Source organism: Loxodonta africana, chromosome 16 (genome assembly GCF_030014295.1).
Source record: "Loxodonta africana isolate mLoxAfr1 chromosome 16, mLoxAfr1.hap2, whole genome shotgun sequence".
NCBI lineage: Eukaryota > Metazoa > Chordata > Mammalia > Proboscidea > Elephantidae > Loxodonta > Loxodonta africana.
Genome location: NC_087357.1, coordinates 31,466,129 through 31,483,157, shown reverse-complemented (window position 1 = coordinate 31,483,157; position 17,029 = coordinate 31,466,129). Strand labels below are relative to the sequence as shown.

Below are 17,029 nucleotides of genomic sequence, written 5' to 3'. Positions count from 1 at the left end.
TGAGCACTTCCAGTGCTGCATCCATTTGTTGAAACACCTCAATTGGTATTCCGTCAATTTCTGCAGCCTTGTTTTTTGCCAATGCCTTCAGCGCAGCTTGGACTTCTTATGGTACCTCCTGAAATGGATGAATGTTGACCAATTCTCTTTGATATAGTATTCCTTCTGTCTTCTTTTAATGCTTCCTGTGTTGTTTAATATTTTCCCCATAGAACCTTTCAATATTGCAATTCAAGACTTGAATTTTTTCTTCAGCTCTTTCAGCTTGAGAAATGCCAAGCATGTTCTTCCCTTTTGGTTTTCTACCTCTAGGACTTTGCATATGTCACTATAATACTTTACTTTGCCCTTTGAAATCTTCTCTTCAGCTCTTTTACGTCATCATTTCTTCCTTTTGTTTTAGCTACTTGCCATTCAAGAGCAAGTTTCAGAGTCTCTTCTGACATCCATTTTGGTCTTTTCTTTATTACTAACCTACTTACTTACCTAAATGACAAACCCCACCTCTTCCCCATTAAACTCACATTTTAGCTACTTAAAACATTTGGGCTCTCAAAGAGAGATGTGACACTCTTCACATCCAAGTTCATGTTTAACACTGGTTCACAGAGTGATGATTCAGGAATCCTCAGGGTACAGAAAGGAGATAGGCTGTCTCCAGAAGTATGGAGAGTTTTCAATCTAAGTTCCAGGAAAAAGGAACATAAACATAGGGACTATTACTTTGGAAGGTCACCTGAGGCAGTTTGGGACACAGACCAAGGACTCCACAGTAAGATTTCAGCGCGTTTCTCCAAAGACGTCCATTCTAATTCTTACTTCTTCTATCAATGTACCCAGCCTGGGTAAAATGGTCTATGCCCATTGTCTCTTTACTTAACAGTCGTGTATACCAATTCCATAGTGGAATCATGTTGATCTGTACCCTGTATTTGAGACCATATTTGGTTTCAAGCTATACCTTATCTCCTCGCCTGAAAACAAGAGCAGCTTAGTCTTGGCTTGCACATTTCTTCCCAACCCTTCGAGTTTGTACCCCTGGATCAATTAACTTGGTATTGAAAGATGTAAGTAGAAATGATAAGTGAATTGTTCCTGGGGTTTCATTTCTAGGTGGCCTGGTTAGAAAGGAAAAAAAAAAAAAAAAAAACCTGAAGAGTTTTTAGGCATGATGCTAAGTTCCATTTGCCTGTATCTTGGTAATTTAATCTGATTAAAGCTAAAAAGCTTTAATTAAGAAAAAAAAGGTTTCATGGACTCCCAATTAATTTCCTTTTAGACAACTGGTATTTTTGCCAGCTTGCTGGAATGACTATCTTGTTTGAACTGCTAAGGCTAAACAAAAAATACCCCCTCACTCTCACGAATTTATAAGGCAGATTAATGAATACCCACTTATTTGGGAAATATCTTGACAGAAGAATTATTTACCTGACCCGTCTCTTCGAATCTTTTTCTGTCTGCACTGTCAATTACATATATCTGTAAAGGAAAAAAAAGAGGTTACTTCAATAAGCAGATATAAAAGAAGATATGGCTACTTCTACCAAAGGAGCAGCAGGTGATCTCAAATCAGCAGATTTCAGATTAACACAGAGTATTAATCTGAATTGAGCTGGCAACTCTTATCTATGGAAGTAAAATAAACAAATTAATTAATTAATTGGGAATGTCTAGAAAATACCTCTAGTAATACTCCAAAGACTAGGAAGTCAGGACAGCCAAGGCATGGTAAATGGGCACTTGATATGTCACTAAGCATTTATGCCAGATTTACTCTATTAATTTTCATTACAACTCTATGAGATAGATTTTATTATTTTCCTATTTTGTACATATATAAACAGGAACCTGAAGAAGTTAAGTAACTTGCCCAGGATACATCTGGTAAATGACGAAACTGGGACTCAAACTCAGGCTACCTGACAGTAAAGTCCATTATTGCTCTGACTCTGCTATACTGCTTCCCAAATTGTTAGAATGGACAAATGTTTTGAGGCATTTACAATTCTATATGCCTCCTGTGAGCCAGAATTGCCTCAACGGCAGTGGGTTTGGTTTGGTTTTATGCCTCCATCATTGCTGTGAAAGTACCATTCATAGTATTAACTATATGCTGACTTCAGGTGTTGAAGCAGGAGATGGTGATCTCCTTCCCATTTCTAACTTTGCAGTGGCCTGGAGGTTAAGATCAAATATTAGAAATAGTAAGTGCCCAGGCTTTGCCAGAAGTAAGAGAAAACTTGAGGTTCATGATAAATTACAAATCTCAAGCTTTCTTCCCCATTCCTGAATTTTATTTATTGCATAAATAACACCCTATAGCAACAGTAAGGGAAATAAGACAAAAAAAAAAAAAAAAAAAATCACATATAGTTGTAGTATCCAAACACATTAACTATTTTAATTTCCTGTGGAAAGTCCCTTCTAGTCCTTCTTCATATGAAAATTTAAAAAAGAAAAAATTAGAGATACGATTTTGTAGTCTTTTTTTTAATTTAATGATGTGTTAAATGTTTTCCCAGTTGCTAATCTTAAAAACTGTCAACTTTTCAAACTCCTTTAAGGAGTTTAAGATTGTTTTTAAGTTAATGATATAATAGGAAAAAACTCTTTTAAAAGATCATCTTCAATTAAATGCAGAAACAAAAACTAACTCCCAACTCTCACTTTTACATGTCTTCAATTACATACACTGATATGCTGCGATGCACTGTGTTTCTGTCTGTGAGTTAAATTCTGAATTATACTGAAAACCTGCTCTTTTCTAAAACAAATCAATTAAAATTCCTTTGCTTAATGGTCTTTCATTTAGAGTCACTAGGGTGGGCCCTGTTGGCACAGTGGTTAAGAGCTTAGCTGCTAACCAAAAGGGTTGGAAGTTCTATCCACCAGCCTGAGAGGCAGTTCTACTCTGTGGGGCAGTTCTGCTCTGTCATAGGGTCACTATGAGTCTGAATCAACTAGACGGCAACGGGTTTGGCGTTTTTTGGTTCTGGGCTGGAACCATGGTCGGCCTTTTTTTTCAACAATACCCCGTGTTTCTACCTGTTTCCTTCAGTGAGAATCAGAGGAGGAGGAAGGATGAATGTCTTCAATCTCAGTATTTTTTCCTGTGGCCTTATTACTGTTGTTAATATTACTCTGACTAAATGTCAGTACAAGCATTCATGGGCTCTGCACATCATAACCAGAAAAAAACAACCAAAATAAAACAACCCAAACCCATTGCCATTGAGTCGATTCTGGCTCATAGTGACCCTATAGGACAGAGGAGAACTGCCTCATAGGGTTTCCAAGGCTGTTAATCTTTACAGAAGCAGGCTGCCACATCTTTCTCCCACGAAGCCGCTGGTGGATTCCAACTGAGCGCTTAACCACTGCACCACCAGGGCTCCTTTCTAAAATCTGATGCTGACTGTCTCATAAATCACTGTGCAGAACATGATGGTAGCCAAGTTCTTTACCAGTGAGGCTCACGTTTTAAAGGTAGCAAGCAAGCATGGTATAAACATAGATACAGAAAGGAAAGGAATACATTGGGAGAGTCAGCACCAATATAAAAAACCTAATTAGAATTATTTGGGTAGCTACAATGGATTACGATGATCTTCACTCAAGCAAGCACCCACAATCCAAGGGAAGAAGGGCCATGATCACTGGGAGAGTTTTGGGCTTATAGCATTGTCTAGAAGCTGTATACAGGCCACTGGGCAAGACAGGAATGACAAAGCAGGAGAGCCATGTGTTTGGAGCAAAGTATATGAGTAAGAAGGCAAGGGTAAAAAGAGGAGGCTGAGGCAAGGCTGAGCACATCATCAAAGATACAATTAAGAAATTGATGCTTGATATGAAAAACAGGTGAGGATAAGAAATGGAGAGAGTTTTAATAGTAGACTAGAAAGACGTCCAGCCAAATACCCAAGAGTCCAGAGGCCGAAGGTTAACTAGAAGAAAGGTTCAATTTCTACTTCTACTTACTTGTTAAATTATTTGTTATTAGGTTGACATAAAATTTCACAGAAAGCATTTCCATGAAAAGATTCAAAAGGAGAATTTTCCTAAACCATACATAAATTGTTTCCTATCATTTGGCATCTCTCAAGTTTTATAAAATTTGAAAATTACTACACAATAATTCTAGGAGGAAATCTATGAAATAACTGCCCCAATTACTACTTAAGAAAATGGCCAAGTGAAAAAGCCATAAGCACAAAGTAGTCCCTGGTGATCCCGCTCCCGCCCCGCCAAAAAAACCCCATAGCCCTCAAGTCGATTCCTATTCATAGCGACCCTATAGGACAGAGTAGAACTGCCCCATGGAGCTTCCAAGGAGCACCTGTTGGATTTGAACTGCCAATCTTTTGGTTAGCACCTGTAGCTCTTAACCACTAGGCCACCAGGGTTTCTGCACATTTGTCTTTTGGCAGTGGTATACTCTTCTCCTCGTCACTCCCTCCCCGGCTCCATCCAGTTTCTTTGTGCTGCTTACTATCTGTTTTCTTCTGGATAACAGCTATTTTCAAGAAAGGATAGCCTTTTGTCTTTTTTTCTTCTTTAAACATGGCCGTTGGTTAATCTAGTCATGTTAAAAAAATATAATAATAATAATAAATTAAAAAAAAGACTAATATTTAATCAAGAAATTTTCTGGTCTTCAGCCAGAAAGTATCAGAGAAAGTTAAACATTTATTATGTTTCTGACTGAGTATGGATGGTCACAAATCAAGTCTTAAAACTTATTCTAAAATAAGGTTATAATCCATGTACTCAGAATGATGCTTCAAGCAAATCCAGTTCACATCTTCCTGGGCAACTGCTTTGAAATTATTACTGGGTTGTGGCAGGAAGAACTAGAGAAAAAATTGTTTTGTTGATGGAAGTTCTGCCAACTCTGGATCATGGAGGGACCTTGTACCCAGTGTGTGAAGGGAAAGCTCTTTGTTTCTCCTCTTGCTGCTTCTGCTCCTCTGCCCTCCTGCTGCCACCTTTTGGCCAGTTTATTGCTCCATTTCTCCACCAGAGGGTAGACAGAGACAAAAAGAGATGTCACTAAAAAATGTGACTTTTTATTGGTAGCCTGAGCAAAAGTTTAAGAGGGGGTCGAAACTAATGACAAATAAGGTTTCTGGATAATTCGTGGTGTTCAATTGCTGTGCTCCTTCTATCCTCTAGTAGTATTGATGCGCAAGCGTGAGCGATGTTATGGAAAGAATACAAGAGACGGTTGTCTCATTTTAGGGTGTTTGAGATCTCTCATTTGACGTCCTGTATTTTGGATATGGAAATGACGGCAAAATTACTTTGTTTAAATTGTGTTAAGTTTAAACACAAAACTGATAACAGTAAATAGAGTTGAGTAGTAACATGAATATATCTTGAGACAAAAACATGACCACGTATTTTTATCTATCAAAAAGGCTGTAATCACTTCCAGGCCTAAAGAGAAATGGAAGACGCCCCAACCCTTCCATTACACCTCAAATTTTATTTCTTGGTTACTTTTCCCAAATTTGTAAAGCTGAAGTCAGATGTTCTCAATGTCACCTTGCCTGAGAATACTTTTGGTACTTTTAGGAGTTGCCTTAACTCTTCAAATCACTAAGGAAGTATTTAATGCTTTAAAGCAGGGGTTGGCAAACCTTTTCTATAAAGGGCTAGGTCGTAGTTATTTCAGGGTTTGTGGCCCAAACAATCTCTTTTGAAACTACTCCCCTCCAGCTATTGTAGTGCAAAAGCAACTATAGGCAATATGTAAACAAACGGACACAGCAGCTGTGTTCCAACAGAACTTTATTAATGGGCACCGAGATTTGAGTTTCATATCATTTTCACATGTCATTAAAGATGATTCTATTGATTTTTTCAACCGTTTAAAAACTATTCTTAGCTCTCAGGCTTTACAAAAACAGGTGACAGGCCAGATTAGTTTGCCAAACCTCCTTAAAAGCAAGAATTTGACACGGCACTCTAGAGACTGAATAGAATTAAAGAGGCAACTAAATGTGTCAAGCCTCAATCTATTTCTACTAGGTAGCATGAAGTCCAGTGCAACAGGTCTTTTTCAACCAACAGTGGAAGACTATTTTAAATACAAGCACCAGTAAAACCTATCAACCACTGTCACTTCAAGTTGCTGCAAACTGGCAAATGACTAGAAGTGACAAGGCCTTAGAATCCAACCTTGGGGACTGAGTTGCTCCCCAAGACTTATTTTGTATTAAACAGCACTAAACCCCCAGTGCCGTCGAGTCGATTCCAACTCATAGCGACCCTATAGGACAGAGTAGAACTGCCCCATAGAGTTTCCAAGGAGCGCCTGGCAGATTCGACACAGCACTGGAAAATAATAAAAGGTTGACTCTGGATCCAAAATATTATCTTGCACTGGCAGCCTAATGTAGCTGGAGAAAGCTCCTCTAGGATGGTACATAGTTACTGGACCTTCTCAGCTAATGAGGGATGTAGAATTCACTATCTTATTACAACTCACCTTGCAGTCTGCCCTCAAGGTGTTAGAGTTTATGATTTAAATTACTCTTACCTGTAGACCTGAAAGTTTCTGAGACCTCCTTTTGGAGCCACACAATCATTAATACTCTTACACTGCTCCTCTTTAGGTATTTCCTTCAAAGCACCTTAATCCAGCATACAAACAGATAGGAATAAATTTCTCTCAGCCATCTACCATCTACCTTATCCCAACTCTTGACTCTTGGCTTTGAAGGACTTTTTAAAAAGGTTAATAAAATTTATTTGGTACAGTTTCAGACTCACGGAATAATTGAACAGAACTCTATATACTCACAGAGTTCCATATACCCCCCTCCAATCTACCATCCCCAAAGTCTCACCTAGAAACAGCTTGCATTAAACCCCATGGGGCAGTTCTACTCTGTTCTATAGGATCACTATGAATCGGAATTGACTCGACAGCAACAAGTTTTTTGGGGGTTAATAGGACAAGTAAAATGAGTGCTGAAGACTAAACACTGGAATTAGCAATGTGGAATTACTGGTGAGCCTGAATGGAGGATTCAAGAGAGACTGGGAAGAAGGAAGTGAAAACAGAGAGCACAGAAAACTCTTTCAAGGAGTTCCGCTGTTAAGGGAGGCTGAGGAATGAGATAGTATCTAGAGGGGAATGTATGAGCAAGAGAAGTGGTTTTTTGTTTGTTTGTTTAAAGAGAACTTACAGGATGTATGTATGCTGATAGGAATGATCCAGTAGAGAGACAAACAGGAAGCAAAGTCATCAGTAGAGAGTAAACCTATTCAAAATGCAAGAAGTTTGAGGAGAGGAAAAAAAAAAAAAAACCTATTTAAAATGCAAGAAGTTTGAGGAGAGAAAGAGGAGTGAAATATTGCTGAGGGGAGTAAACAGACCAGGGAAGTGTAGGAGGATTACCAGGCTGAGGCAGGTGGGCATACATTTAAAGTAAGACTCATTTGTTACTTTGGTTTAGTTTGTTCTTTTCTACTTATGTTCAGCTCCACAGGTTCAACCATAGTGTAGACAGAAAGTTGGATTAGACCAGGGTTAGAGTTTTTCTAGGCATGTGTGATAAAGGGAGAGAAAGGTAAGGGATCAGATGATGTCTACAACGGAGTGACTGTAAGGATGGTTCATAAAATCTAAACTGGTTAGGGAGGGAAGTGAGGTCATGAAGGAGATAAGGGGTATCGAAGAGGAGTTAGGATCAGTGGATTATAGGTGGTGAGATGCAACAATTGTTGGAATCAGGAGACTAGAAGGAGGGAGGCTAGAAAGATAGGAAATAGTAGCTAGAGAGTGAGATGCTTGAAATTATGATTCTAGAGGGGATGAAACTACCAGAGATAAGAAGGTTTATGGCAGGGGTTCTTAACCATATTTGAGTCATGAATCTTTTGGCAGCCTAGTGATCCCTGGACCCCTTCTTGGAATATTCTAAAATGCACAATATTACAAAGAAATTATATGGAAATATAACTATCAAAATACTAACAAAAAAATAGAAAAGAGAGAGTGGAGGGACAGAGCAGGCTGTCTCATTAGGGGGAGAGTAATTGGGAGTGTGTAGTAAGGTGTATATGGGTTTTTGTGTGAGAGGCTGACTTGATTTGTAAACTTTCACTTAAAGCACAATAAAATTAAAAAAAAGATGAAAAAAATAGTGATAGAGGAATACATGTACTTCTTTATAACACATTAAGTAACAAGATTTAGTGATGAGTCTAACAACTACCATGATTTTGAAGTAGCGATGAGCCTAAACAATATTTTACGATATTTGCAATAACTGTAATGTGATACACAAATATCTGTTGCTATTGGTAACAAATACTAACATTTCTATTGGTAACATAGTTGTACAACTGACTGATATTACAGAAGTCTGTTGCCAATGGTCAAAATTGAAGTAAATGCAAATTTACATTTAGAGGTTAGTGAAAATTATATGCAATTCTCTCCTCCCTTCCAAGTTTAGGAGATCCTTGATTTTAGGGTATGGTCATGACATTAAGTGGCTAAGGGAGGGTGGAGAACAAGGTCACTGGAAGATTGGAGGTAAAGGTGAAGGAGTGGTGGAACTGAGAGGCTGAGGTACTAGAGAAATCATGTATGTGGATAATACAATTCCTAAGAATTCAGAAACAGTAGTCCTAGAGAAAATGACAGTGAACTGCGGCCTAAAATGTCAGCCTCTGCACGAATCCCCAATTCAAGGGGCAGCTTCTTCTACTTCTCGGCAGTTATAATTATAGGAAAATCCTTCTTTATTCTGAGCTAAAGTCTACCTCCCTAATGCTCTCCATATTGCTCCTGGTTCAGTCCTCTACAACTATTCATGATTAGACTAATCTCTCTGGCTTAAGACAGTTCTTAAAGCAACTGAAGACAGTACCAAGCATTCTCTTTTCTAGGCAAAACATCGTCAGGTCTCTCAACCATTCGTTACATGTCATGGTTTCCAGGACTTTCACTAGCTTAGTTCCTCTCTTCAGGATACACTCTGATTTGCTGATTTCCTTGGGGCGACAGAGTTGGTGGCACTATCTTCTGACTTCCCTTCTGCTGTTCAAATCACTATGGTAATTAATAAGGTGGGTGTGGGCACAATACTGTTACTGAGCAACAACAAAGTATCTTATAACAAGTCATACAAAGATGTTCCTCACAACCTGAGGCCTTCTACTAGCCCCACTCAGATCACAGCAATTAATGTTATAGCAATGCAAGTGCTGTCAAGAACATTACTGTGTTAATGCTCCTAGCACATGGCAGAAAAGACTAGGAATTAGGACATTAGGAGTACTTACAAGAATATCGGTATTTTCAAAATAATTCCTCCAGTATGGTCTAATTTTCCTTTGTCCACCAATATCCCACACATTCAGTTTAAAACCTTGTGACTGTACACTTTTGATGTTAAAACCCTGAAAGAGACAGAAGCCAAAACACCAAGTTTTATTATGCCTTTAGATCATAATTCTGACAAAGTTATATTTAATAGCTATATAAAAAAAAAACCCAGTGCTATGTTATGTATTAATTCTGAGGTACTTTGCTCTATGTGACACTGGTAACACTGTAACAGGGCAGTGAGAAAACCTATTTACATATGCCTTGGTTCATTCAGGTTATAGAGTCAGTGTTAACATCACTGCTACAACGACGCTTTCAGTAATGAGTATGTATATACATAAGTTGCTGAAAAGGACTTGGTATGAGAGGACTTTGATAATGAACAAAGACCACACGCCCTGCTGAGTCCTCAGGCTGGTAAAATTTAACAGGACATTACATATAACTAACAAAAACCAGAAGCCAAATATGGATACTCAACAGAACAGAACAAATCCTGAGTTTAAAAAGAGACAAGAGCTGCAAATTGGGAGGACTGGTTTCTTCAAAAGTAGCTCCAAAGAAATTTCTTCATATGAATGAGGAAAAAGGTAGAGCTGATTGTGAGGGAGATTGGGTTTGTAACCAGAGTATCAACCCAATGGGGAAGGTGGGACATGCTGGAACAGCATTTCAAACTCTGGAGTGAAACCCTCAATTACAGGCAGTGATGTAAACAGGCAAGAGGGCATTTAGAACTGTTCACTAATAGGCATTTCTGATGAAAATGAAGACTTACTCAAGGTGCAACTTTGAGGAAGGCAAGCAAATCAGAGGCAGGTGGAATTGTGAACTGGGAGATAGTGTGGAAAGAAATAAATTAACAAGACATCTGGGGTTGGGAGCCCTGGTGGCGCAGTGGTTAAGAGCTTGGCCATTAGCCAAAAAGTTGGCAGTTCAAATCCACCAGCTGCTCCTTGGAAACACTTTGGGGCAGTTCTATTGTCCTATAGGGTCACTATGAGTCAGAATTGATTTGATGGCAATGGGTTTGGTATACATATATATATATTTTTAGTCTGGGGTTTGGAGAACACACTTCATGATCAAGAATCAAAAAGAAAAAAATCTTGCAAGAATGATACAATAAAATAAGGATTTGAAAAATCTGATGAAGAGCTTGCTACCGTAGGAAAAAAAAAATTTATCCAGAATATCTGGAGTTAAATGAACCTGGGGTTGTCTCCATAAACATTTGCCTCATCTGGCAGCTTGCCAACACTAGCGCCTAGCACAGGACAAAGCACTGTGCGATGGCACAGGAACACTGCCACTCAATTTCCACTGAGGATAAACAGTCACTAGAGAATAACTGGGGATGATGATGACTACGGCGCCTCTAAAATGCCAATGAGTGAATACATTAGAAGTTTAAGAACTCCAAGGGGAAATGGCTTAAGCTTATTGTAAAAGACTGCTTCATTCTGATTCATCCACTTCTGTGTGTTTAAAAATTTTACACTCATTATGATAAAAAATATCAAATGCAGTAACACCAAATCCTTTTCAGAATGAGGCAGGGAATAAATAAGAATAAGTCCTAGAATTTGGTCATATGTATCAGCGGCCTTAAAATCTGTAAGTCATTAGACCTAACAAATCTACTAGGAAATTATTCTAAGGAAACGATAATGAATGGGTACAAACATTTAGAGATGTGTATTTCATCAATGTTTAAATATATAACAATGTGGAAAGATGTTCATGATACATTAAGTAAAAAAGACGATACAAACCCACTTTTATTTTTTATTTTAAATATATCCATCATATACATGTGCAGAAAAAAAAAGACTGAATGGGAATACTCCTATAACAATACTTTCTAAATTTACTACAATGGACATCAATTACTTTTTCAAATATAAAAACACATAAAAGTTTGTTTTAAAGAATAAATGTGGAAACTTGATATAATATGATAACAAGGTCACCTATGACATATCCAACAGAGCCTGACAGTTAGAACCGGAACCTGGGGTTCATAACTTTGGGTTCATTTCCATATTTGCAACAAGGAAGTCCTCTGCATGCTCTACGGAGATACAGCTTATTGCTAATACTCCAATAAAGTAGCTCTTCTTTTTCTGGCAGAAATTCTGACACACTAATATGCATTTTCAGTACACACACTGGCAGCAGCCATTCAAATTCAACACAGGAAGGTGAAAGAAAATGCTAAATAACCCTGATTTTGCTAAAACCTCTAGTTAAGAAGCCAGGAGGTTGGCCAAAGGTCAAACTTTCTCAGCATTTCCTAAAGGGAATGAGGTCTAAAGAAGTTCCAGTCAAGACCTGTCTTTAAACATCCAGACTGTGAGCACTACCATTGTTTTATCTTTTGTGTTTTGCTTGAGTAACCTTAGGAAAGAGGAAGATTCAAGTATGCCAGATTTAAAAATCAGGTAATTGTTTTTTATTTAAAAAATTGGTATATATTTGCATTTATTAAGTTTGAAAAATACATACTAGGCTATTGACAGTAGTTTTTCTCAGATCACTATTTAGTTTTTTTCATTTACACTTTCTCTGTGTTTTCTACATGTATTAATTTCATAATCAGGGAAGATAAAGCTATTTTAAAAAAAAACAATATAGGTAATCACTTAGATCTGAGAGGAACAATTGTGTCTTGATATATTTTTGAAATTTTAGATTATATGGACTTTCCTCAAAAATAAAGCCTGGAAGGGGACAAAACTGTATTTCTCATTTTGCCTTTCATGTAGCTATTATCATCTTCCTTGTGTCACACAACCATGCGGGGCCAAGACAGTGTTCACCTGTGTAGGTGTGATGTGGCTGATGTCTTCAGATGCAAGCTGCTTCAGAAGAGTAGTCTTGCCAGCATTATCCAAGCCCAGGAGAAGGATTCTCACCTCCTGGTCTGGTGCACTTTTCAATTTGCGCAGAATTGAGAGTAAGCCCTTGAACAACCATAAAGACAGAGATTACTTTTGGGACACCGATTTGATATGACTGGACATCTGAACGTCTCCTCCTCCTTAAAAAAAAGTTTTTGGTTATAAAGCCTATATTATTATTATTTTTCACTCAAATTTATTCCATTTGCTTCCTCTTTTCAAGTTTTGGCAGAAACCAAATTTAGCAGCTTAATAAATAACATGGCTTATTCCTGCAACTTCTATTAATCTGGTTTAGCAGTCACCCCAAATCTCCTGTGAGTATGAACTACTATTCCATCTGTGTTTCTACAGCTCTTTATACACACTTAGAATAGAGCACTTATCATATCAGGTCTACAGGTGATAGTTTTGTGTACTTTTCTCTTCTACTAGAGTGATATTTTACTAGAGTGAAGTTTCTTGCAGGTAAAGACTATAGTTTCTCTATTTCCTAAAATGCCTGGAGTTTATTAGATTGGCACTACATAATAGTTGTTGACTTAAAAAGAATTATCCACCTAAGGTGTAGTGGTTAAGAGTTTGGGTACTAAACCAAAAGTCAGCAGTTCGAATCCACCAGGTGCTCCTTGGAAACCCTGGGGGGGCAATACTACTCTGTCCTATATGGGTCACTATGAGTCAGAACTGACTCAAAGGCAATGAGTTTTCGGTATACAAAAAATACAAAAAGGTACAAATTTGTAGCTGAGCTCTCTGTTGAAGGCTTTATCTGTTTCACTTCACGTTTAAGACTTCTTTGCTCAAAATACCCTACCATCACCTAACTTTTCACAAGACCCTTACAGTAAGAATAGGAGCATGGTATAGGTTATCTATGTTTTCCAGCTGAAGAATCTGATACAAGAGACTTTTTGGAAAACTCACTTATGAAGCAAAAAACATCAAAATTTAACCAGAGTATTTTTCACTAGTAATTTAGTTTTTTTTTTGTATGTTGTTTTTAGTTATTTTTTTTAAAGCACAGAATAAATCATGTTGCTTTTTAGCTAAGAACATAGTTTTTACTTGCTAGTTATTTGTTCTGTTCTTTGGCTGACAGTCTTGTTCTAATGTGGCATGGTTACAAGAATCAAGAATCAGAATTTAAAAGAACAAATAATATAATCTCCCAGTTCAAGCACAAATTCCTTTAAAATGAGTCTTAAAATTATAAAAATGGTTATATTTGTTATCCACATTACCGGGAAATAATTCAAACTAGTTTGTTCACCAAGATCAAGTAATACTTCTGTGCAATAATTCTAAAAAATTGGGTCTTTAGATAATGATACGCAAATATGTATAATCACGAGGTGCTCCTTTCTGCCTCAGAAACTCTGTTTACCAGTTCTAGTACTATATTTGCACTTACTTGTGAAGGACTACACTAATCTCTCTATGCCTTGATTTTTTCCAGGAATAAAATGGAAGGTTTAGTCTAAGGTAGAAAGACAAATTCTATGCCAAAAGATTTGAGGAAGAGAGACTGAATAGATTTGAAACAAAAAAGACAAGTGGAGCATTTTTTGCTTTTGTTTTTATCTCATCTGGCCTTGAGTATTTTGACATGATCCCTCTTGAGACTCTATTTATGAGCTGTCTCTGTGGTTTTTAGTAGCTCTATTGCAATCACTCTTATAGGGTTGCTATAAGTCATAATTGACTCGATGGCAATGGGTTTGGTTTGGTTTTTCTTATTTATCATACCCTCTTTCAGAACAGTTAAAATTAGAATTCTGAGATTCCTCAGGGGGCTAGTTATATAAAAAGGCTTAGAACAGGGAAAACACATTGTTCTACTCATCGTGAGTTCCTGATTGGACGTGATGAGTCTCATTACCTCTTACAATAAATTCTGAAACAACTGGAATTTATCATATTAGTACATTAACTGACAGTACAAGTAAAAGGTCTTCTCATGTATTAGCTACTAGAGTAGAAATCGTGAAGGAAGATCTGTTTTCTGTAAAATACTTTCAAAACTCAAAATTAGTGTTTTTAGTTTTCCCTCAGATTCATCTCTTCTTCTTTAAAAAAATCCCTAAATAACAATACTGTATCCTGCAGGCTGAGGCCTTTTACATGGTCATTGTATTTGAAATGTAGTAATTTAGAGAAAAAGATCATTTCTATTCATCTTAAAAGGAGGGAAGCAAAACACAGATGAGGAAGAAACCATTCTAACTACAGTTAAATGTTATAAACCTAATGGCATAGCAAACAGTTCTTTTCTATTTCTAATGAGAAATTTTCCTTGTTAGGAAAGTAACTTCCCAATAAAATAACTTCACAAGCTTTATCTTCAAGTGAAATGACAGAGAAATGGAAAGTACAGCTAATATTTTCTTCCAACAAAACGATAAATGGCACCGGAAGCATGGTCTAGGTAAGACTAACGCAAACACAACACAGCATCACATTGACCCAACTATTGAGGGCAGGGGATCACAGGATTATCACCGTTTGCTAAATAGGGAAGAGGATACTTAAAGATTATCTGAGAGTTCTGCCTGAAAGGTAAAAGTAAGCTGATTTAAGAGGCTAGAGAAAGAGAGTAGTGTAAGTCCATTCCATGCTTTTACTCATACATGCCCATACTTTATTGTAAATGTCAAATGAAGGAAGACAGCCATCAGAAGTTAAATTTTTATGGGGCTGAGTTTTGCAGTATCATAACAAGAAAATTAATTTTCAAAGTGTACTTCTGGCCCAAATATCCATTCATTCAATTTTCATTCATCACCCATAATGTGCCCCAAGTACAACAGTGAGTGAAACAGACTTCATCTTGGGGAATTCTGCATCATCAGAATTTATACTCCTATGACATTAAATGAAGGCAATTTAAGAAACAAGAGCTTCAGTTAATTGTATATTCTGTGTTACCATTGTGTGTTGTGTACAAGTTATCTGCACCCTGGTAGAACTGGTCTGATTCAGCCACAAAACATTTAAACAAACTTTTCTGTAGGCAAATCATGAATAGATGCACTATTGACTACATTTTATCTGCCTCAAAATCAGTTTAAACTCAACCACTGGCAGAGGCATGGCGCACTGACCTAAAAGGATTCAAAGTAGGTCATTCAAAGAAACTGGGTAGAGGGGGTGGGAGGGGAAGGGAAGAAAACACAAGTGGCTGTCATGAGCAGCTGAAATTTAAATATTAAAATTACTAGGCCAATGTCAAGTACATACACTTTCTGTAACTTGCTTAAGTGCAATGACTTCAATTTATTTTGACCTCTTTAAACTATTAAAAAAAAAACTGGTGCTACCCAGGGAGATCTTGTTCGGCTCCAGGAACTCCTATGGTTTTGAACGGGAGTCCCTCACCCCAATTTGTCTTTTTTCTCATCACTTCTATACTAAATAAATACAAAGAACGTTCCTGAGGAATGGAGGATGGGCATCTTCTCAAGAAGATTGGGTTCCCACTTCACCAGAGTCCTAATGAAAAGACTTGTATTCAGCTTCCCTAAATGTGTAACGCTGAGCATGGTTTCATGTAGAAAATGGGAACAACACTCATATCTCAAGAAAAAAAGTTATGATGATTAAATTAGATAATGCATATAATGCATGGCACATAGTAAGTACTTAAAACAATAGCTGCTTTTATTTTTTTTATTTTTCAGTGACCATTTCCTGACCAGGAAACAAATACTACTGAGAACAATCTTCAAATGTTGAACATATTTGATAACTACCACTAGGTTCATATATGCGGAAAAAAGCCATTGCTGTGTTGATTCTGACTCATAGCGACCCTGTAGGACAGAGTAGAGCTGCCCCATAGGATTTCCAAGGAGCTGCTGGTGGATTCAAACTGCTGACCTTTTGGTTAGCAGCTGAGCTCTTTACCACTGTGCCACCTGGGCTCCATATACGTGGAAGTACACCATAAATAGTTAATGAATGAGTCATATTTTAAATAAACAGTGATTAGTTATGCGCTAAAATTACTGTCATCTTAGTATTTCATCATGCTAATCCTAAATGTTCAGGAAAACCAATTATGGGTTTTTGTTACAGTAACTTAGGTTTAAAAAAATGTATTAGTCATAGCTGAAGATTAAAACACACACGCACACACACAGAGCCTGGGACCCATTCTTTAGTTGTACAGTTAACCATGGGGGGCTCAGGGGATACCAGATGTGACATATTTAATCAGACCACTGACCGTTTAAATTTAGTGTTCCACTTCCAGTTCTAAGAATAGCTCACACTTTTGGAGACAGGAAAAAAAAACTTATTTGGGAAACCAGATAAAGAATCTAGAATAATTTGTCCTAATTTCTTATTGTTCATTTAGGAAATGTAAAAATAAAACCAAAATCTCTCTTGATCATTGACTGCAATGGTTGTATATGACAGTATTGGATACACTTTCAATTTGTGGTATACACTGCCAATTTGTTGTATGCAGTGTCTATTTGTTGTATACAATGTCAATTTGAGCCTCCAAACATGAGCAGTGCTTAATTTATTGTGGGCTGTAATTATAAACAATCATAAAATTACACAGTCACTTAATCGAGAAACTGGGAGAAGTTAGCCAACTCTTACGCATTTCTCATCTATGATGACAAAATTCATTCTCTGTTGATTTGGCATGCCTTTTTCCTTTCAATCCCAGTTCCCTTCTGTGTAAATATTTATGTTTGTACTCATTTGTTGAGAAAAACTTAGCCTTTTAATGGACAGCTCATGTATAAATGATTAATAAAAA

The 17,029-nt window shown here is 37.2% G+C and overlaps 1 protein-coding gene across 1 annotated transcript in view; it reads right to left on the bottom strand.

Moving 5' to 3' along the window:
* ARL3 (ADP ribosylation factor like GTPase 3) overlaps positions 1-17,029 on the bottom strand; it is a 34,457-nt gene that overhangs the window by 15,529 nt on the left and 1,899 nt on the right. The window contains exons 2-4 of the mRNA XM_003409148.4: positions 12,172-12,315; positions 9,304-9,420; positions 1,432-1,482 (exon numbers count right to left, since the gene is read on the bottom strand). Coding sequence (XP_003409196.3) covers positions 1,432-1,482; positions 9,304-9,420; positions 12,172-12,315 — 312 coding nt within the window. The remainder of the gene's footprint in view (positions 1-1,431; positions 1,483-9,303; positions 9,421-12,171; positions 12,316-17,029) is intronic.